Below are 22,188 nucleotides of genomic sequence, written 5' to 3'. Positions count from 1 at the left end.
CCTGAATAAGAGTGGCAGAATCAGGCCCATAGGGAACACAATGAGAGGCACTGACTATTCTATACCATTATGTCTAGCAATGATTCCAAGGTGTGTTTATAGGTGTGTATTTGTGCACATCCACGCGTCTTGGTATTTCCCACATTATAAACCAGTTGCTTGCTGAAGGCACTGAATCTTCTTCAAGCCTTTCAAGCAGAGTTGGGATGTTTTCTACTGCCGCGAGATACACAAAATTGAACAAGAAAAGAGAATAAGCAGAAATTTCTGTCTGAGAAGATTCATCTTGAGGTGGGGCAACAGAGAGAAAGTTCCCTTCCTCCACTTTTCACCACATGGAAAGCAAACCTAATAATCTTTGGCGCTTAAGTTAAACTTCCAAATTTACAATGTTTGAGTGGGTTAGAAATAAGACAAACAAGTTTTCCCATCCCTAGGATAGAGGAAGTTTTGATCCTACCACAACGGTTGTGTTTTTCCAATGCCTTCCCACTGATGGTTCAGATGACTATTGCTAAATATCAGTGTCTTGTGTCTCTCTGCACTCTTTTAACCTTTGATCCAGTCCCATATGGGCTTCATCATCTAGAATGTCACAAGCACAAGAAAGCCAGGAAAACCACCAGAGCAAAAGCATCTCTGTATACTCACGAATAAATGACTGACCATGGACCCCAATGAGTTAGTGCTATTGCAAAACTGAAAGCCATTTCAAAATTCTTTCCAAGGAATGTTAACAGGGAAGCAAGTAAGAAGCTGCTGTCACAGGCTATTTGGAGCCTTTTATTAATACGCTAAGAATTCAGCATTATGATAGAGAACTAGAGGATTTACTGAATATTATATCCAACTTAGTTGCAGGTCAGTAGAGAACTTTTTAACATTTCCAATTGTCCTTTCTCCCAGCATGCACTGAGTCTGATAGAAAACCTGGGATGGACTGTTCACGGGCTCTCTCTACTTCAATTGTCCCACAGACCTGGTCAAGAACACAGAGGGGATCTTTCTGGGTCATTGCCTACAATCATTTTCTTTCTACCAAAATGGTAGAGAAAACATGCCACTGGACTTGGTTAATTTATTTGGGGAAAGAGGGACTTCTTCAGCAAGTGTGTCGTGTTATTTTCAGCAGCCAGGGGAAGCCTTCACCTTCTGAAGCCTGTACAAGCGCAGCTGTTATATATTGCCTAAATACCATCGTGATTAGTTGCTTTATAAATATTCAGACAGGTAGCTATAGAGGCTGACTAGATAAGATATAATGACTTATTATTGCATGGATTAAGAAGAATCAATATGGTTATGGATCCAAGGTATAATCTACTACATACAGCCAACATTTTCTCATTACACTTCTTCACTCTAGAGAGAGATTTAATTAGATTCCTTTCAGATATTTTTTCTTTCCATTGCTGTAATTTCTAAACATGAGTACGTGTGATATCTCTTAGTTTTGTGCATACAACATTTACACGAGACCTGGAAAAAAGTCTTATTCAGTGGAAGCTTGTAGGAAAAATGTTAAATCTCAGTTTCTCCATAAATGAGAAATATTTTCCAGTCTATGTCTCTATTTTCACTTGGCATACACGACTACTCTGTTCTTTGATGTGCTCACTCTGGATTTGGAATGTTGTTTGCACAAGGAACAAGGCATGAAATAAGTCATTACTGGGGGGAGAACTAAACCTTTTTGGCTGGGAGAGAAAATGTGGATTTCTCAATTCCCCCAGCCTGGACAACAGTTAATATTTTCTAATGTATGTTTTATCCCAAACTCATCAGCATTCATTTAAGCATACTGCAAGAGAAAATTCCAACAGCTGTTGCTAAAGATGCCTTTTGCACTATGTACCTCTTGATGGGACTTGCAATATTTCCAAAAAGAAAAAGGGGCCCAAGGACAGATTCCATGTGAATGATAAGCTGTTTGCACTACTGAAAGTCTGCCATAAATAAGTTACAAGGCTCAAGGAAACCCCAAACCTGAAACAATCTGTGATTGTGTAATTTTTGTGACTGACCTCAAACTTTAAAGTTTAAAACGACTCTAATATTAATACTTTACACTTATCCAGTGACTTAAATCTGAGGCTCTCAAACCACTTTACATATATCAGTAAATTAGGTATTTCACAACAAATCTGGGAGCGAGAGGACTATTATTGTCCCCAGTGCTAAGATACTATGCTAAGGGGGGGCCCATAACAAACCCTAAGATAGATACATTTTAATAATAAGAGTTTTACCATTGATTTCAATGGGAGCCGAATTAGGACAATGCTGAGAGCTTTAAAAAAAAGTCCCACTCCTCTCACACAAACAACCACAGGCAGGTTTATAACCTATCCTCAGATATATTAGTCTATATACCCTTAATGGATTAATTCCATTCTTTGGACTTTAAAATGCTGGGTCCAAATTCTGCCTCCGATGGATGCATAGAACTACCAGTATAGTCAACTGGAGTTGCATGTGTATATCTGAGGTAAAATATTGTCTTTATATTAATAGCAATCTATTAATCAGTATGCATAGCAAGAGAAAATGTATCTGGATACTAAAAGCCAGCTATGAAACTGATCAGGCTGATTATGAGATTTTGGCCTCAGCTAATTATATCCACAAGGGTTCAAGAGCTGTTACTGAACAGCCACCATATTGTTTATTTTTCCCTTGGCTCTTGCAAACCTCCCATATTTTGGTTTACAACTCCTTTCGCTACTCACAAGGCCCTCCCTTTGCATGATTGACTCATCCTTCTGGCCAATGATGGCTGAACATGTATGTCTCTGTATTATATATTTTCTATACACAAAGAGCAACCAAGTACTTTCAGGCTACATTAACTCCATTTTATATTAAGAGGACAACAAAACGAGAGAGAAGAAAAGTAGGAGAGAGCACAGTGTGTCTCCCCTCTCCAACCGGCTGTATTGTATCACACTTGAGGACAAAATGGCTGCTAAACTCTTCTCACAGGAAGAATTTTTAGAAATTGGAAAGGTGCAGTACATAGAAAACAAAATACATACATTTCATAGCTACAGCCCCTGAACTCTGGAGCTCATCAACCATGCTTAAAAAGCAGATGGAAGGCTTTGCGTTTCTGCCATCAGAAACTAGGCTAGCCATAGGAAGCATTGCAATATCTGAATTGAGCACTCATTGAGAATGATGGTGGGGAGGCATTCTGATATATGTATTACAGATCACAAGTCATCGATCCCATGATACTCAACTTCATGAGAGTGGTGATGTACCAAACATTTATTTCAGACACCGCTGCTGCATCCCAGGCATATATATATATATATATTACCCATCCACTGCAACCACATACCAGATCCCAAATGGAACAATTTACTGGTATGAGACTTCCTACTGCCTGCCCTAAGCTAATGGGATGGAGGAAGTGTTTACAAGAACAGAAGGACATATGGAACTCACAACTTGAATGAGGTATGTATTATACTCTACTAAAAAAAAAATCCTTCTGATGTGAGTTACTGAGATTCCCTCAATAAAGAAAAACATCAATAGGAATAACTGATATGTCAATGTTTTGCTAACATGATGAAATCCCAACAAGTGCTTCTGTTCATAGGGAACAAATAAAGCTCGGAATCGGCTGCCCACAGTTCAGTGCACCACATCTGAAATTATCAAAAGGAAAACAACTCCCAAAAGACAGAGAGATGCAGAGGCAGACAGTAAACTGAGAAGACACACAGTAAAAACAAATGTGAAGCAGCAAACTGATTCTCAACATATACACTGTAGGTGAGGAAAGCCCATTCTTACTGGTCCCATCACACAAAAACTGAGCTAGTTCAGAGGCTACAGCATTATTTAGGGCTAAAGTGTGCTGTTCAGACACAGCCTGCAGTAGTGGGCAGTGTGGGATATTCCATCCCAGCAGGAGCACCTGGAGGCGTGCCACAGGCAGGCACAGTGCTGCCTGGAGTGCAGAGAAAGCACAAATATTACTCTTTGATGGGGAGCAATATGGGGCTTCAATGTCCGGACACAAAGCCAGGTGGCTAGTTGGCACTGGGGGGGCAGAGCCACAGTCATGCCACTCCCAGCCCTCTCTGGGCTTGCTGAGTTCTTGCATTCAAGTGACTTGGAGAACAGCAATTGTACCTGGCCTCTGCACAGGAGTGCAAGGAGAGCAGGATAAAAGAAAGCTCCTTGAATCTTCTTACTCTACTAAATCTTGTGTACTCACACATGGGCACAAACAATGCCTTAGCGTCAGAGCATGCAGTGATAAGTGATAAGTGCATTTCAGTAAAAGGCCTGTTAACTCCTCCTCTTTCAGACCCTATTATTTTATCTACACACTGACATTCCCTCTTTCTTGCTTTCTTCTCCTGCCCCATTTCTAAAGAATCTCACTCCCCACGACAATGGTAGGAATGGGATTTAGATGCAACCTGATGTAAACTGACAGCATTTGTAACACATGTGCCCTTCATCATGTGGATCCAACTGGACTGTTTCACTCTGCTTAACATTTATACGGCAGACCTTACCATTCAAGGTGGTTTTCCACAAACGCAGACATGGGGCTGATCTGTACAGTGTAAGTGTCATTGGCTGAATACTCAAACAGGCCATAGTAAGGATTGAAGAGCTCCTGAGACAGAAGGAAGAAGAACTCTCGGGAGGGACCACTGTAGTCCAAGCTGGAAAAGAAATTCAGATAAAATGAGTCTCATTCCTAGCTGTGTGCATTTCATGCTTTGCATCTGAACTGGCTAATGTCTTACTTGCAGACAATAATTTCTAACATGTTTGCTGATGCTAATTCTCCTCTCCAAGGACTACGTTTTAATTTTAGGAAGAGACCTCAGCAAGTCATGATGCATAAGCTGCATTATTCCCTGAGTAGCATTCCTGGAAGGTATCATGACACAGACATCCCTGAATATAGCTTTCTCCTATACCCCCTTTGTTCCATGCGGTAATAATTTGCTACTGCACAACATCCCTTCTCTCAGCTGGGCAGCACGTGAGACAAGACTTCTCACATTTCCTTGCTCTGCAGGGCGCTATCTGCTTAATTCTGAACACCTAGATTCATGGTCTGGGTAGCTCACACAGAGGAGTAAAAGAGGGTTCTTACTTCTTGCATGAGTATGCAATCTGAAGCACATTCCAGTCCCAAGATCTCAAACCTTGGGTACTTTCTTACAATGCGTGGTTGTGGTCCCTCAAGTCAAGGATGAACATGACTGAGTCCTAACACAACTCTTTCTCCTGTAAACTGGTATGGTGATTTTTCACTTGGTAAACATGTGCTTTTTTAGTTTTCTGGTGGTTTCAAGTTTATTTGGTATCTTGGGGAGAGGCATGTACATTTAAACTAAGCCTTGCTGTCTGGGTTTATGACTTCTCTCTTTAAAGGGCCACTCTCCATTTCTTTCTTTCTTTCTTTCTAACTCTCCTTTTAAATCAGACCTTTTCCAATTATCTCAACTATTTAAAAAATGCTTCATGAATGCATTAATCCCAAACAAGATGGATTTATTAAAAACAGACTGTCCTGCAATAATGGTAGGCAGCTTTTATGGTTAGTCTAATATAAACCTCCACACAGTAATAAGAAAGAACCACTTGCAGACATAAATCATTTAATGCCAAAATGGTTTCTGAGACAGGCATTACTTTTTACATTTAATAAATTCAAAGGAGGTGGAAAATTCTGCAGCTGGATCAGCCTACTCTATAATAAGGCTGAATTTATAGTAGCATAATTGCAAGTGGCTGTATGTCTGACTCATTCACATTGGAAGGAGGCACAAGGCAGTCCTGCCCACTTTCAGTGCTACATTTTGATATGGCCCTTTAACTCCTAGCAGCTCTGACTCTTAAGTGTGCAGTCAGATTAAATCCATGAAAGTGAAGGAGATTGGACCAAATTATTTTTCTGGTGTAACTCCACTGAAATCAGTGGATAAAAATCTGGCTCAATTAATATAAAGATATGGGGCTAGATTTGCTATGGCTGGTGCAAGGTGGTATAAATTAAACCTGCCTGCTTCTCTAAAATCCCTCACAGGAGCCCTGCACTGAAGGCTTCTGGGAGATATATTAATTCAACACATTCCCTTCACAGCCAGCGCTGCCCAATTTATGTGTTGTGCTGGCTCCCACTATGTACCTCACATTGCCAGGAACATGGGTCGTTGAGGGCACTTTGCACCATTAAATCTGCTCACCTCCTCACTTTCCACATTAGGGTGCCTCCAGCAGGATCTTTGGCCTCAGATTTAAATGAATTCGATTTTTATGATTTGCAGGATACTATGCCAAACACAGTAGAAGTTATTGGGAATTAGGGGGAAAAACCTAGGAAAGTTCATTAAATGGGCCATTGTTAGCATATTAGAACCATTCTCCAGATGAGTAAACTGAGACAAAGGAAAGGTTAATGATTTACCCTTGGTCACACTGTAAGGTGGCCGCAGACACAGGGACAGAACTTGCTATAACAGAACTTCTCTAACTTTTAGATGACACTGACTCCATAGATGTTCACAAATTAAGGGGTTAATAAAGTCCATAATATCAACAGCACTAAAAGTAACCCCCTTTCTGACTGGTGATTTACTCTGTTTTCATTTTATCTCCAGATGAACTAAACTCTACAGAACTCTTCACTTGATCTGTTAGCAAGTTCAATCAGCAGCGATTGCTGTGCATTTTGCCAGCTGCCCCAACATCTTTGGAGCTGAAACTGTATCTCCCTTTTTGTCCCTAAATCTTTTCTGTGTTTCTATTAAGAGATTGTACGCACAACACAATTAAAACAGGATTCCAAGCCTTCAGTATTTGAAACACTGGAGAGATTCAAAATGTCTTTCTTTAATTAAAGTTTGAAGATGAAACCTCATGTAGAGCATAACTGTTGATCTGAGGCGTTTGCAAGGTTTGTTTGGATAAGAAAACAAAAACTCAGCCATTTACTGTAATCTCATCTGAACTACCAGAACTTCTTGGGTTTGCAAGATCAGCCAGGAAGTCTCACAAAAAAGGATGCCTCAAGAGATTTCCAGTACTTTCTGCTTCCGGCTGACAGTAACAATGGCTCTTCTAATAGTATTTATGCTTCTCATTTCAGATAGGGTGAGTGAGGAAAACATTGTTTCAACCACAACAAAGGTTCATTTTAAAGAGGCAGTGAAAATTGCTCATTAAAGAGGAGGATTAACAACCTGATATTTACTTGGGCTAGAGCCTCACTTCCCCCACTGTCCAATGGGGATAATACCCATGGCACCAAGACGGTGAGTCTCAATCAGTTAATGTTTTAGAAGAACTCAGGAACTACAGAAGTGCTCAGCATGGAGAAGTACTAAGTAGTACAAAGGTTTGGGTTGTTTTTAATTTTATATAGACCAGTCCACCTCCCCAGAAGTAACAAGTAAAAACTAAAGCACAACAAGAGAGATTCAGCCTTTTCCCAATGCCATACTTGCTTCGCAATGCAATGACTCTCTCACAATTCACAATATTTAATAGTTCCCTACCCTTCCTCTCCTACAAACGTGATATAGAGTTTGTTCCGCTGAAGCTCCTTGCGTGAATAAGCCATCACCTGATTGAAGGTGCCTTCCAGCAAGTGATCACGCCGTATAATTAACCTGCAAAAGAACATAGTAATAAAGATCTTGTTAACCAACACTGCCTGAAACTCTTGAGAAGGGGAGTAAGAGATGCTATTATCAAATATACATAAAGGTAAACAGACGCTATTAAAGGGCCAGACTAAGCCCTGGAATAAGAGGATGCAATTCTATTGAAGTCTATGGAGTTATGCCTGCTTGTGCAAAGGCTGTCTTTGGCCTTTTATTGGTTCTTGTTTATTTGTTTAGTTAAGATTTACTCTATGACTGAAAGGTAGATTTCTCCTCTAAGTGATAGTTAGGTTCAAAATCTTGCTGTACCCCAAAGGCTCTCCATCGCATCTCCTACAGAAATTAGTTTTGCAGATGGGCCTCTGGCCTTTCTACCTTCCTGGTGTCAATTTTGATCTCACACTGGATTTACACCAGTGGACTTCCATGGCATTACTCCACAAGATACACTGGTATAAGCAAGGGCAGAATCAATCCTTACCTATATACACTAAATGGCCCCATTTACTCTCCAAAACATCTTTAATTAATAGCCCAGTTTTTCAAAGATTACTTACGAGCTTGGCCCATTGTAAAAATATCCTCTATACAAGAAGTTCTTATTTTTCATATATAGTTGAAATGTAATGACACTTAGTCCTTTTGGAATGTTCTTCATGTCTGCCTTGGCAGGACTATGAAGGGGATAACCAATGGCTAGAGCTCCTCAGACAGTGCAAGAATAGTTTGATGATGACATTTGCCTAGAATAAATTGACTGGTTTTCAGATATTTTTTCCACAACACATGGGGTTTGGTATGAAGCCAGCCTGATGCATGAATTCAACCAGATGCCCAGGAAATACCTTAGAAGCATACAGTGCTTTAGCCAATTACTATAACTATCCATGGAAAATGGTGCAGAGAGGCAAGCCAGCTACCAGGCTGTTTGGAATGTGAACTCCACAACTGAGTGACAGAGAATTGCAGGGTCAGATCCCCAAAATATATTAACAAAATGAATGAAGAGCTAGTCTAACTAATATTTAGGTGCAATGGGGAATAGAAAGCAATTGATAGGACCTGATTTTCAGCAGTGCTGACTGAGCACCTGCACTGCCAGTTCAATGGGAGCTGTAGGTACTCAAGCCCACAATGTCTAAAACAATCAGGGCCAAATTTTCATCCTGAGTTACACTGACATGCCAACTCAGAGTAAATCCAAAGGATTTGGAGTTACTTCAGAATTGTAATAGTGTATTGGCCCAATATCATTCACATTTGTCTAACATGTTATTTCTCTACCATTACTGGTATAGCTAGAAATACCAACATCTCCTTAAAATAGGTAGAGGAGGAGTGTAGGAACACATGGATCCATGAGAAATAAAGCACCCCAGATATAACCCTCTTGTTGGCCAATTTTCTTGTTTACGTGTGTGTGTGTGTGTGTGTGTGTGTGTGTACACACACTTTTCCTGGATAAAATACATCATCTAATGTTTCATTCCTGACCCACGATAATGATGTATCTTCACATATATCCGATCAATCTCCTGATTCATTACTACAGTGACAAGACTAAGATGCATCATGTTAAATTATTTTAATCATTTGACATAATACTCACTTAATTTTACCTGGACCTTGCCCATATCCTTTGGCTTCAAGTTTTCGATAGAAATTGCGTAACTTGGCTTCAAAGTCTCTCCTATATGGAGAAGGTGCTCTTGCGCTAGCTCGCTGTAATCCTAGAAGGGAAAAGAGCAAAGTTATAGAGTTTAAAAATCTTTTAAAGAGGGTCTTATTCATACACCTGGTGTTTTCAGTTACAACTTGCTAGAAAATATTATATGAACTTTTATTGGTACATGTAGAATTTCTGAGTGCTCATTATTTTTATGTTCCATTTGTCATTAATGCAGCCATCAGTTACTATAATTCTGTGGTTCCCAACACTTCTGGACAGCTGCATCATCTTACCAAGATGATGATTGTGGTCCCTTTATGCTTCCTGAGCCTTCAATTCTCATTGACTTGAATGGAAAGTCAATGGGAGTTAGGTGTCTATATACTCTTGAAAATCTCTCTCCTCACCATCTTCCAGGAGATCTCATTATCTGGCAGGATTAAACCTTTGAATCCAAAGCAGCACTTCTAGGGGGCCCAGGTCTGGCTGGGAATTGGGTTTTTCTGGGTTAAACACCTTCTGTATATTAAAGACATTCAGCTATAAACACAGAAACCTTTGTGGCACAAGAGAGGATTTCTGTCAGCAAGAAGTCTTACATTTTCACATTAACAGTAGATTTTCAGCAATTTGGGACCTGTTTTGTTTTGAAGTCTGAATTCTAAAAGCAGCCGATTAGTTCTGTTGTGTAAATGAGCATCATAGCAATCAGTATTAGAGAATGGGATCCATGAAATCTCATTTCCCTGTCTCTTTAGAGGAGACAATGAAAACAAGTCCTTTTATCAGAAATTTGGCAGAAAAGCCTCCAGAAGAAGGAAACAATTTTACATTTAGTTGAAGCACAAAGTATCTGTGAAGACTCATTTGTAGCAACAGAAGGACATTACTATTTGACTCATGATAAAACAGAAAGGCACATTTAAATACCATTCAAGGAGAATCCCTGGTGAAGCTTCTCTTGTTCTGTCAGAATATTTTTTACACCACACTGGTTATTTTGGGTTGCTGCAACCAGTAGTACAGATGAACAAATAGTACATTCACTCAAATCAATCATAGAATATCAGGGTTGGAAGGGACCTCAGGAGGTCATTTAGTCCAACCCCCTGCTCAAAGCAGGACCAATCCCCAGACAGATTTTTACCCCTGTTCCCTAAATGGCCTCCTCAGGAATTGAACTCACAACCCTCGATTTAGCAGGCCAATGCTCAAACCACCGAGCTATCCCTCCCCCCTGCCCTGGCATATCATAGCATATTACCAGCTTTCCACAAAAAAGGTTAAAAGCCACTGCATGTCTCTCAACACATCAATGAGTGAGGATATTGGTCAAATGTTTAAATCTCATGCAAACTGGAGATCTGCCCCTATTACATCAGTAGTCGGTACAGGTGCAAATCCCTGCTGAGGACATTAAAACCCACAATTTGCACTGAAGTTTATCCCTGCTTGAAATCAGTGAATCCAGAGGTAACAACAGGAAATTTTTCAAAGATCTCCCCTGTGTAGACAAGACGTCAGTGTATTTTCCCAAAAATATTAAGACTGGTATTTGCAAAGTCATCAGGGCATTTGGCACCCAATTCCCATTAACTTTAATAGGAACTGGATGTCCAAATAGCTCAGGTGGCTTTGAAAATAGGCTACACTGATTTAAGATCATATTCCTGGGATGTCTCTCAAAATGACCACCAAACCAGTTGCATGGTGGAGGTGCAGGCAAATTCAGTCTCCTTCTGAATTAGCGTTGGGTGTTTTAGCTAAAGGGAGCCAACTGGTGCTCAATTTCCTTGGCATAGACAATATTTCAGAGATACACAGAACTTGGAAACAATCTTCTACAAATGGATACCTTTCTGGAAAACATGCTTTAGTCAAACATAAGTTATGGGCCTCAATACAGGGTAACTGGGTGAAATTATCTAGCCTGTGACATGCAGGAGGTCAGACTAGATGATCTAATGGTCCTTCCTGGCCTTAAAATCTATGAATCTTGGGAGAAGGAGCAATCTTGGAAACACTGTCCGGTTGGATATTAAGTTTGGCCTACAGTTGTTTACTGGAGTTCTGAAAGCTTTGTCATACATATGTGATTTGGACTTTGCTTTTCCCATCTAATATCCATATTCAAGAATGTACTTACATGTCAATAGATTAGACTCAGAACACAGAATCCCCTTCTCAGTCTAATCTCCCCTAACCATTTGGAAGCTGGGACCATATTTTCTTCTCCTTGGACAATCTCTGATTCCCACCATGCTGCTAGCATCAGTGTCCCATGAGACAAATGAAAGTGACAGCATTCTGTGTATTAACCAAACACTCCAGCAGAAAAATTGTCTGGGGCCAATTCTCAACTGGTATAAACTGTCACAGCTCCTTTGAGCTCAATGAGATGCAACAAATTACACCAGCTGAGACCCACCCCTCTGTGATTATCAGATGGAGAAGCACAACAAACACAAGAGCTTGTGTTGTTTTCCCTCCATTTACCTGGAGAGTTCTGAGGTGAGGAGCAGGGCGAACAGCGAGGAGAGAAGCTGTAGCCAGGGTGGAAGGCAGCCTGCAAGGGTATGTAGGACATAATATCCTCTTCAAAGAGGCTGCAAGGAAAAATGATAGAGACAGGCCCTGTTTACACTCATTACACAGGAAGAAGCACAAGAATTTGGTACAGCAGAATTCTGTTATAAGGATCTGTTTGGGCAGCCCTTCATTTGATCATGACTTACAACATAATAATCAGTACCTACAGATGCATAAAACAGTGATCTTCCCAACCAGGCATGGTCTCAAGAAGCAAAGACTTCATTTTAGCATAACAAAGTGAGTTCCATTAGGCATTTTCATGCCAAGACAGTGCCAGATCGGATGGATGAGCCAAGGTTTGAGGCAATGGTAAAAGTAGCAACATCCAATGGTCAAAAGCAAGAACAGGGGATACATATTGATACACAAATTGTTTCCCTTTTGACTATGATTTGTCTTGGTCATATATTTTGCTATAGCCACTGCATGGCGCTCTGACCATCTGCATCAAGGTATAGGCAGTGGGAGCAAGTCGTATACTTCTTGCATTAGATAGAGTGGGCTGTGTAACTCCAATCAAAATCAAGTTGGGTGGCATGTGTTTTAGTGTAAACACAGGCCAACAGAGAAATGTAATCCTTCATTGTGTTGAGCCACATAAATTAAATTATCCTAGGCTCTAAAGCGCTAATTTCATTGGCGCTCCAAAAGATGCTAAGACCCTGCCTACATTACTAAGGCGTTGCCTCCAATACATAGTAATGGTTGTTCACTCTACTGTAGCTCAGCTCAGCTCTTCCTTAATGTGAAATAGCCTCCTGGATAGCACTGCCAGTGGCATAATTGACATTCCTATAATCTGCATCTGACTGGTTTTCAGAGAGGTGTGAACCACATTTCTGCATTTCAAAATGCCACAGGAAAATTTAAAATGTCATTTCTAATCTGATCCTTAAAGCCAAAACCTTACCGTTCAGTGCAATCGGAGGGTAAAGTTCATTGTGCCAGTGGGGACTAGTTTTTGGAAAGTATGATTTGACACATATATTGTGGTTGAATTATTATGAAAACCAACTGGCTATCAGGACAAATGAATCCCTGTGTAATCATGATAGGGCCCTAGCAGAGATCAGCCTAGATTTAATAAATTCTGTCAATCACCTAAAATATGTCAAAAAAAACATAGGGTGGAGACAGCTAACCAGCTTCTTGCGGACCATAAGTGACAAAGTTCTGTTTTTGTTCAAATTGATTACCTCAGTAGAATTACTAAATCTGCATCACAGGACAACTTTTCAAGCCCATGTGTACCCTCTGTCCGAATGTAATGGATCTTCTCCCTGGAAAATTAATGACAAAATGGGGAAAAGAAATCTCATCATTGTCAAACCATAAGATAGGGATGGATGATTTTTTCCTCACTGCTTCTTCAGTTCCTTTTTGCTCTTCTCACAAAGATAGCAAATAGAAATCCCTATTGCCTGAAAACATTTTTCAAATCTGAACAACCAAACCTATAAAACAACATTCTTTAAATCATACCAGCAGTCTGTCCCCAAAACAGGAGTCACATTTTAGAGAGCAAGATGATTTCCTTATCCCTAGAGCTTATGTGTAACACTGCAGTTGACATCATTGACAGATGAAAGTTCGCCTCTGTGGAGGCTATACCTAATATACAACATTTTCTTAACAGAGTTGTATGTACGCCCTATACTTTACACGTTTCAGTCCCAGCTTGGCCTCATTCATGCCTTTCTGATTTCTATAATAAAACTTGTAGGACAATTATTTATTTTAAAATTAAAATAATTGCTACATATGAATTTACTGTTCATTAAAATTGCTTGATTGACAGCCCTGGGGACTGAAGTCCTATCTAGAAACCAAATGAGCCTGGCTCTGATCTTACTGACACTGTTATAAATAAAGAATAATTCTATGGAAGTCAATCAATGTAAAACTGCTGTGTGTAAGATCATATTGCCTCTATATAAATCTATGGTACGCCCACATCTTGAATACTACGTGCAAATATGGTCGCCCCATCTCAAAAAAGATATATTATAATTGGAAAAGGTTCAGAAAATGGCAACAAAAATGATTAGGTGTATGGAACGGCTGCCATATGAGGAGAGATTAATAAGACTGGAACTTTTCAGCTTGGAAAAGAGATGACTAATGGAGGACATGATAGAGGTCTATAAAATCATGACGGGCGTGGAAAAAGTAAATAAGGAAGTGTTATTTACTCCTTCTCATAACACGAGAATTAGGGGTCACCAAATGAAATTAATAGGCAGCAGGTCTAAAACAAACAAAAGGAAGTATTTTTTCACAGAACACACAGTCAACCTGTGGAACTCCTTGCCAGAGGATGTTGTGAAGGCCAAGACTATAACAGGGTTCAAAAAAGAACTAGATAAATTCATGGAGGATAGGTCCATCAATGGCTATTAACCAGGATGGGCAGGGATGGTGTCCCTATCCTGTTTGCCGGAAGCTGGGAATGGGCGACAGGGGATGGATCACTTGATGATTACCTGTTCTGTTCATTCCCTCTGGGGCACCTGGCATTGGCCACTGTTGGAAGACAGGATATTGGGCTAGATGGACCTTTGATCTGACCCGTATGGTCGTTCTTATGTTCTTATGCCTCAATGTAAATATAAAAGGACTACTTCAAGGAGAAAAAGAATAAATCATTCTTCATGACCATTTAATCCCCAGGGTCTCTGCTGGGAATACAAACTTGTGTGTAAATTAGTGCCAATAGGGGTGGTTGTTTGGGGCTCAGTCCTGCAATATGAAAAGCATTCTGTCACTGATCAAGCAATCTTTAAGCATGTGAGTGGTCCAGTGGGACATCATTCATTCCAATATTAAGTCAAATGGGACTACTCGTGCCTACAGCTAAACATGTGTTTGAATGCTTTGGCGCATTGGGGCCAGAATGCTAGGTGCCTTGCAGGATCAAGCTCTGTCTGAAATGGACACTTGTCTGCTGGGAACCTGTCTAAGATCACCAAGCCCATTCCACAAAAGTTGGTGAACGGCCATCTGATAGTAGCTTTGGGTCACTACTGACCTAAGGTGGAAACAAAGCAGTGACCTAGAGGTGAAAGGCTCAATATCCTGTTACAAATCTCATTACATATCCGCAAAGCTGTCTAGTCCCCATCATTAGTCAATGTTGTTCTCTGCTGAAAAAGAGATAAAAGCATTTCCTGTTCTCTAAGGGATAAGAACTCACATTACAGAAGTGAAAAAAGTCTAGAATAATTTGATGGCGATGATAAAAATTCTCAATTATAAAAATGTACATCTTAAATAGTGGAGGCATTTTTCATTCTCTCCCTCAATCTATTAGCATTACATTCTTCCTGGAGGCAGCTCTAATCCTTTACACCCAAAGAACTCTTTGTCTGATCTTCATAGGTAAATGATTAGTCATCAAGGCCAGCAAAACTCCCAGAGAGAAATCTCACCGGGAAAATGTGGATGTTCTGTTTTGTTACGCTGGTTACAGTGTGGCATTTATTGAATCCTTGGGCCAGATCCTCAACTAGTATAAATTGGCATCACTCCATAAAAGCCAATGGATAGAAGCTGATTTACACCAAATGAGGATCTAGCACCAAAACATGATCATTCTGATTCTTTTTTCTTTTTCATTTCACCCCTTTCATATAAGATGAAAGGAACAGGTGAAATACCTTGATGGCATCAAATGGTTTAATTACTTTGGAAAGAATTTTAAACACATTATTAAGTCCTCAGAGAAAAGAAGTGAAGACGGGAGTGCAATTTAGTAAATAATGTTCCTATGTTTCTGTAAAATATAGGGCTTCTCTCGCCATTGCACTACTGTTAGAGTTAAGGGTGAAATTCTGGTGCCATTGAAGTCAATGGGAATTTTGCCATTGTCTTCAATGGAGCCAGGATTTCACCCAAGACCTCTGAAGAATAAGATGGTAATTGTAAGCAGAGATATTTGGTCTATAGAGTTTTTGCCATTGAGGCATAAATATAGTGGCCATTGGGTTGTCAATGTGTGCCCACAGATACCACAGTTCTTCCCTATACTTGGGTACCTGTGGAAAATAACTATAACTATATGGACTCCATTAGCAAATGCTGACTCTTCAGTGGTGACCACTGTAACTCAGGCACCTCTTCATTTTTTACATCCTGCTAACAAGGATTTGACTCTTCTTCTAGAGAAAATATATCTGAAATGTAGAACATGAAACAAGGAGGCCAACAGGTGAACTATAAAAAGAGAACAAGGAAAAGAAGGGAATTAGAGGGTAGAGAAAACACTCTTCTGTTTCTTTAGAGAAGCACAAAGAATGACATATGATGAATATGAACATGAAAAAGTTTTGCAATTGTTTTGTGTTTTTAATGAATAAAGCACCCACAAAATTACAAATATATCCAATGATTGTTAAAGTACAAATTATGGCTCCGCAATGCATAACTGTGCTTCCCTTCTTAGTGCCCCCATCCAGGAGTAACCCCATTCTCCATGAGTTCTCAAAGACAATTGCTAATGGTTCCAAAACTACTTCAGTTACTTCTTTAAGAATCCTACAGGGAACTTCATCCAGCCCTGCTGGCTTGAATACACCTAACTTATCTAAATATTCTTTTAACTATTCTTTCCCTATCATGGCTTGGTTCTTTCTCCCTTGTTGTTAATATTAATTGTGTTGAGTATCTGGTAAAAAAATAAGTCTTTTTGTAAAGACTGAAGCAAAGAGGCACTAAACGCCTTTTTGGTGCTGCCCATTCTCTAGCTCATTTAAGTTCATTCTTAGATGCTAAATGTATCTTTTGGTGTGCAGAGGTAGTATATGGCCAAGATCTTCCTGGGCACTTCACAGTTGGTGGATTATGGTTCTACATCCAGAATAACTGTCCATGAAAGGTTTATTACCTCAGAATTTCTTCAGCCTTCACTTTGTCCACCTGATCTCTATCCTGAATAAGAAGGGGTCACTCCACCCTAAGATGGATGCTGCAGACCCTGAGCATGCTGAATATTGAGACAGGGTGAAAGTTCAGTTAATTGGCAAGAGCCAAGGAGAGCTAAGATGGCATCCTGGCAAAGAGCCAAGCAGGTGAAGAGGTCGGCAGAATCATAACTCTGAAGGAAACAGCAACAGTGAACATGTGCAGAGTGAAAGAGATGGGAGAAAGGTCAAGCAGACCCAGCCTGAACTAACTTGGGCCAGTTTGGAGATGTTTCTTCAGGTAGCAGAAGATGAGGTAATGTGTGTTAGAACAATACAAAAAAAGCTGTGCTGGCAGGCAGTTAGTCAGTCAGGAGCCGGTGAGGAAGGCAGTAATCGGGAGAAGTTGGATGAAGAGATTGGAAATCAAGGAGAAGAGCTACTGGAAGACAGCTTAGAGTTCTGAGGAGAGCTCTGATGAAGAAAAGCACTTACAACAGCAAAGACAGCAGCCACAATATCAGCAACATTAAAACAAAATAACTAATGCACAAAGGACAGAGAAGCTGCTGGGAGTGAGCTGTGAACAGAGGAAGGGAGCTGTGACACTGCACCTCAGATTCTTCATAGTTGTATGATTGTGATACGATTATAACATAATTGTGATGCATCTGGTAAAAGATATGTCTTGTAAAGTGACATTGGAAAAGTTATGACTTGCTTAATATGATTATCCTATTTGTGTGCATGTATCATTTTTGTATCTGAAGTTATGAATATTGATCATGTATCTGTATTTCGAATGTAGTTACACCTGGGTGACACCCACTAGGCAAAATGCTTCCAGTCTAGACAGCTGGTTGTGAAGGGCCTATTCAGGGAAATGGGCCATTAGGGGAAACAACAGGCCTTAGGAGAAGCTTATCCCCCACCTGGTGAGCCTTCCTGGGAATGTTTCAGCCACCCTGTAAGTAATAGCTGCTATGACTCAGCAAGGCAAGCAAGGGCATGTGACCAGACCACATAACACTGAACTCCATTTTGGTACCTGTATTTTTCCACAAACTGGACTGGGACCTGAGTTTGGAACAAAGGGTTCCCGACATATGGAAAAGCAATATAAGGCGGGGAGTGACTTCATCTCAGGGCCTCTCTCCCCACCCAAGAGAACTCCTGGAAACACCTGAGGAACAAAGACTGAACTGGGGGAAGTGCTGGTCCCAGGCTAAAAGGATTTCTAGCCTGTGTATGGACTTGGTGGAAACTCAGTCAGGGTGAGAAATTGCTAATTCAAATCCTAACTAGTATATTAGGGTAGTTTGTGTTTTTGATTATTTGGTAGGTAATTTGCTTTGATCTGTTTGCTATCACTTAAAATCTATCTTTCTGTAGTTAATAAACATGTTTTATGCTTTATCTTAACCAGTGTATTTTGAGTGAAGTGTCGGGGGGGAAATCTCAGCTTGGTTAACACTAGCTTCTTGCGCATATCTTTCCCACATTGAGGGGAAGGCAAACTATATTAATGGGCTTACATTGTACAGATCCCTGAGCAGTGTAAAATGGTATAATTGTGGGTTTATACTCCAGCAGAGGTGCAAAGTGGGGGAGCTGGGAAATTGGCTGTATGTCCTTGAATGGCTTAGGTAAAGCACTCAGGTAACTCAGTTGGGCGTGTGGTGCCACCTGCTGTCGTGTTGGGTGATAACAGGGTCTGGTGAGGCTGGCTGAATCTCCAACAAAGCAGTGTGAAAGAGGCCTGCCCAGCTGCAGGAGTTAGAGCCCACAGAGGTTCCCACAGCTCCCAGACTGCACCCTGGGGGTGACAACCCATCACAGGAGCTGACTGAGAGTAAACTGCAACAGTAGCAGAGCTGAGCAGCAATAGTGACTAAAGAAGAATACCAAAGAATTTATAAAGTAAGCCTGCCAGTTTTTAAATATAATTTTTAGTGTTTGTAGTCTAGCATAGTATTATGTGTATGCTTGAAATGTGTGTGTTTTAATTGTATTTTACTTATGTAAAACTTAAAGTATAATTTAAAACCTGTGGTCAGAGATTTGTTACAAACTGGCCATTTGTAGCAAAGCACTTCTCTTAGAATCATTTAAACTATATGCTATTGTGGTTTGAATGTTTTTTTAATTTGCAATAAGGGACTGTGTCTTATTTAGAATTTTTAGATTACACTGTATTAGGGATTTTTAGTTACTTTAATAAAAAGATACTTTGTTTTAGAAGATATACTGCCTGTGTCAATCACTCTATCGGAAGGTTATAGCCGTGTCCTTTAGTGTTTCCTTAACAACCCCAGAAATTCATACCTCGTGAAGAACAGACTATGGGGCCGATAGGCAGATTATTATAGGGATATCCCAAAATACATTGTTTGGGGTAACAGGTTCACCTCAGGGCTGGGGACTCCTGCAGGCTCTGGGACCCTGTGAGATCGAAGGATCCCAGACCTCAGGCTACAGCCCAAGACAAGAAGTCTATACTGCAGTGAAACAGCCCCACAGCCTGAGCCCCACAAGTCCAAGTCAACTGGCATGGGCCAGCCATGGGTTTTTAATTGCAGTCTACACATATCCTTAGAGGATCCCATTTTGACTTTGGAGATGTGATTCATGCAAAGGGGGAGTGGCTGGACTGCCCTGTGAACCACTGATCCCTGGGTGCTGTTCTGGGCTCCTGGGGGCCACTATCAGCTGCTGTCTGATATGTTGGTAGTTTATGACGGGGACCATCATAGTAAGAGCAGGTTCAAGATTGGGGCAATGCTGAGCTGCACTGTACACTCCTCATCCATAGTGAAGGACCTGGCTCTACACATTTATACTGTGCACAGAAAAGGTGAAATTTTCGAAGCACCTAAGTGACTTTGGAGCCTAGGTCCCACTGACTTCCCCACTGACCTTTTGTTCTCATTGCTATATATTAATGTGAATGACAAAACATAGAGTTATTTGACAGTTGATTTTATAAGCATTATGGAGTCAATCCTGCTCCCCCCTTCTCCTCTGCTGTTGGTTAGAATTGAATATGAGAAGCCCATGCAAAGGAATCAACACTCCAAGATAGCTCCTTGGATGTCCCTGTAGCAGAGTTTGAATGGTAGGGCCAGGTAAGGCCAGAGGAGAAGTGGGAGTGAGGCCAGTGGATCCACTGCTGTACAGATCTACAGCCAGTGCCCTTACAGAGCATGTGGTGCAGAAGCATCAGCATCATGAATTGCTACTTACTGGCTGCAGCAATGGCCATGGAGTGGTATAAGGAGAGGATTTCTTTCTTTCCAGGCCCCATGGAACACCCTATCTGCTGGCTCCAAAGCCAGCAGGGGACAGGTTTAAAGAGACTGTTCATAGTAACTTGGAACAGATCAATACCTGAGTGCATGGTTCCTGGCCAAGCTTGGCTGACGCTCCTGCAGCATCTCAAAAATGTTTGGTTGGCGTAGAAATGCAACAATCTTGTCATTGTAAGCTGGAATAGATAAAGACCACAGAGGCTTTTCTTTACTCTAGCAGCAAGTGACACTTTTGGAGATGATGACAACTGTGCTACTGAAAATTACTTGTCAAATCGTGATAATACAGCATACAGAATAAAGCACACAGTAATACAATGTGATCACCATCGATATAATATTCCCTGGCTCCTCATTAAGGAAGAGTTGGTAGAGAGCTAGATAAGGGATAGGATAGTTGAATGTTCCCGAGGAGCCCCTCTAGAAAGAAAAAATAGAAGGCCCTACTTACCCAGAGGTAATGTCTCATGATGGTGCTGGTTTCGAATAGCTGTTACTAGGCTGTTGCCTGGTCTGGTCAACAGAGAAACGCCTCTATTCCGGGAGACTTCCGATGCCTAGAATGAAAGAAGGAAAGAAAGAAATGTTGTAACTAGACTTTAAGCTACAACTTTTATTATGTCTTTTTACTTCTGTGACTTTAATCCGAGTCATGAGATTGACTGATTCAGTTTAGGGAACAATTTTTTTTTTTTACTGTTATTGGACAGAGTTTTCAACATCATATTCTAAAGCTGTGATATACGCTGCATAGTCCCAGTCTAGAGAAATTACACATGGAATCAACAACATGCATATTAATACCATAGAAATAATGTAAGCACAAGTTTTCATGAAAAAGGAATGGCTTTTCACTCTGATGGTCAAATTTTTGTTCAGCTTCAAAGAGGCATATAATTCTGGGTTTGCAAATGGATGCACACTATGTCCTTGTCTATACTATACAATTTTGCCTCTTTAGCTATGCCAGCATAGTTAGAGCAGCAGTTCCTCCCTTCCCCATTGTTGATGCAGTTATACTGGTAAATATGTGCTCATAGAGGTGTATAACTTATTCCAGTCCGACAAAGCAATATAAACTACCAGTGCCTCATAAAGTGCCTTATATCAGTATAACTGCATCTTTTGTAGGCATAACAGTATTAGTAAAAAGTCACATCCCTAATTAACCTCGTTATGCAAATCAAATTTTTAAGTGTAGAGCAGGCCTTTGCATTCAATTATTACATTTGCATATGCAAATACCACATACATGTAGAAACAGGTGTTTGTGCAATTTTTTGAGTAAAAAAATTAAGGACACTTTTCTTTAATTTGGTTCTAAAATATTCATTTGGCATACTGGGGTGGAAATTATTGTTGTAATAACATGAGGAAAAGACATATCAGAACAGAAAGGGGTAATATTCTCCCAGAAGTGAATGTGAGTAACTTACATGAATATGTGTAAGAGGAATGCGTATGCACTGCTTCTGTTTATCCAAAGTGTGGATAAACAGAAGCAGTACGTGTCCAACACTGTCCCTGGTTTGGGCCTTGTCTACATCAGGAAAATGACCCACTGTTGACAGTGATTGTCAGCTATGCTTTGCCCTGGATTTTTTCCAACTGTTGAAAAAAGCTGCCAGCATAGACAAGCTGATAACAAACACTGCCATCAAAAGCATGACTGAGGACATATTTCACAAAATTTCAATCATATTTTCTGCAGTGGTGTTGAAAATGGTTTTGGTTTGTCCATACTGGCAGCCAAACAGTTTCCAACACCAGTTTGAAAGGTGTGAGGGGAGGAGGAGCCATTCCCTGCTCTGCCACAGACTTCCTGTGTGACCTTGGGCAAGTCACCTACGGCCAAGTATACAAAGGTATTTAGGTTCCTAAAGATGCAGATAGATGCCTAGTGGGATTTAAAAGAAAGCACCTAGACAAGTTAGGCACTGAACTCCCACTGACTTCAATGGGAGTGAGGAACCTGCTTAGGTTCTTTTGTAAATTCCATTAGACACCTATCTGCACTTTTAGGAGCATAAACACCTTCGTAAATCTGGTTCTTATGGTTTGTCTACACAAGGACA

The 22,188-nt window shown here is 40.5% G+C and overlaps 1 protein-coding gene across 1 annotated transcript in view; it reads right to left on the bottom strand.

Moving 5' to 3' along the window:
• LOC112113135 (E3 ubiquitin-protein ligase HECW1-like) overlaps positions 1-22,188 on the bottom strand; it is a gene marked incomplete at its 5' end in the record, with an annotated part of 150,531 nt that overhangs the window by 40,544 nt on the left and 87,799 nt on the right. Inside the window, 7 exons of the mRNA XM_026654074.1 lie at positions 4,539-4,691; positions 7,539-7,652; positions 9,256-9,376; positions 11,812-11,921; positions 13,104-13,187; positions 20,193-20,289; positions 20,565-20,670. Coding sequence (XP_026509859.1) covers positions 4,539-4,691; positions 7,539-7,652; positions 9,256-9,376; positions 11,812-11,921; positions 13,104-13,187; positions 20,193-20,289; positions 20,565-20,670 — 785 coding nt within the window. The remainder of the gene's footprint in view (positions 1-4,538; positions 4,692-7,538; positions 7,653-9,255; positions 9,377-11,811; positions 11,922-13,103; positions 13,188-20,192; positions 20,290-20,564; positions 20,671-22,188) is intronic.

The sequence above is a fragment of the Terrapene carolina genome, unplaced genomic scaffold, assembly GCF_002925995.2.
Source record: "Terrapene carolina triunguis isolate 2854851 unplaced genomic scaffold, T_m_triunguis-2.0 Scaffold180, whole genome shotgun sequence".
Lineage (NCBI taxonomy): Eukaryota > Metazoa > Chordata > Testudines > Emydidae > Terrapene > Terrapene triunguis.
Note: the sequence above shows the minus strand (reverse complement) of the source record. Positions and strands in the feature narration are given on the sequence as shown.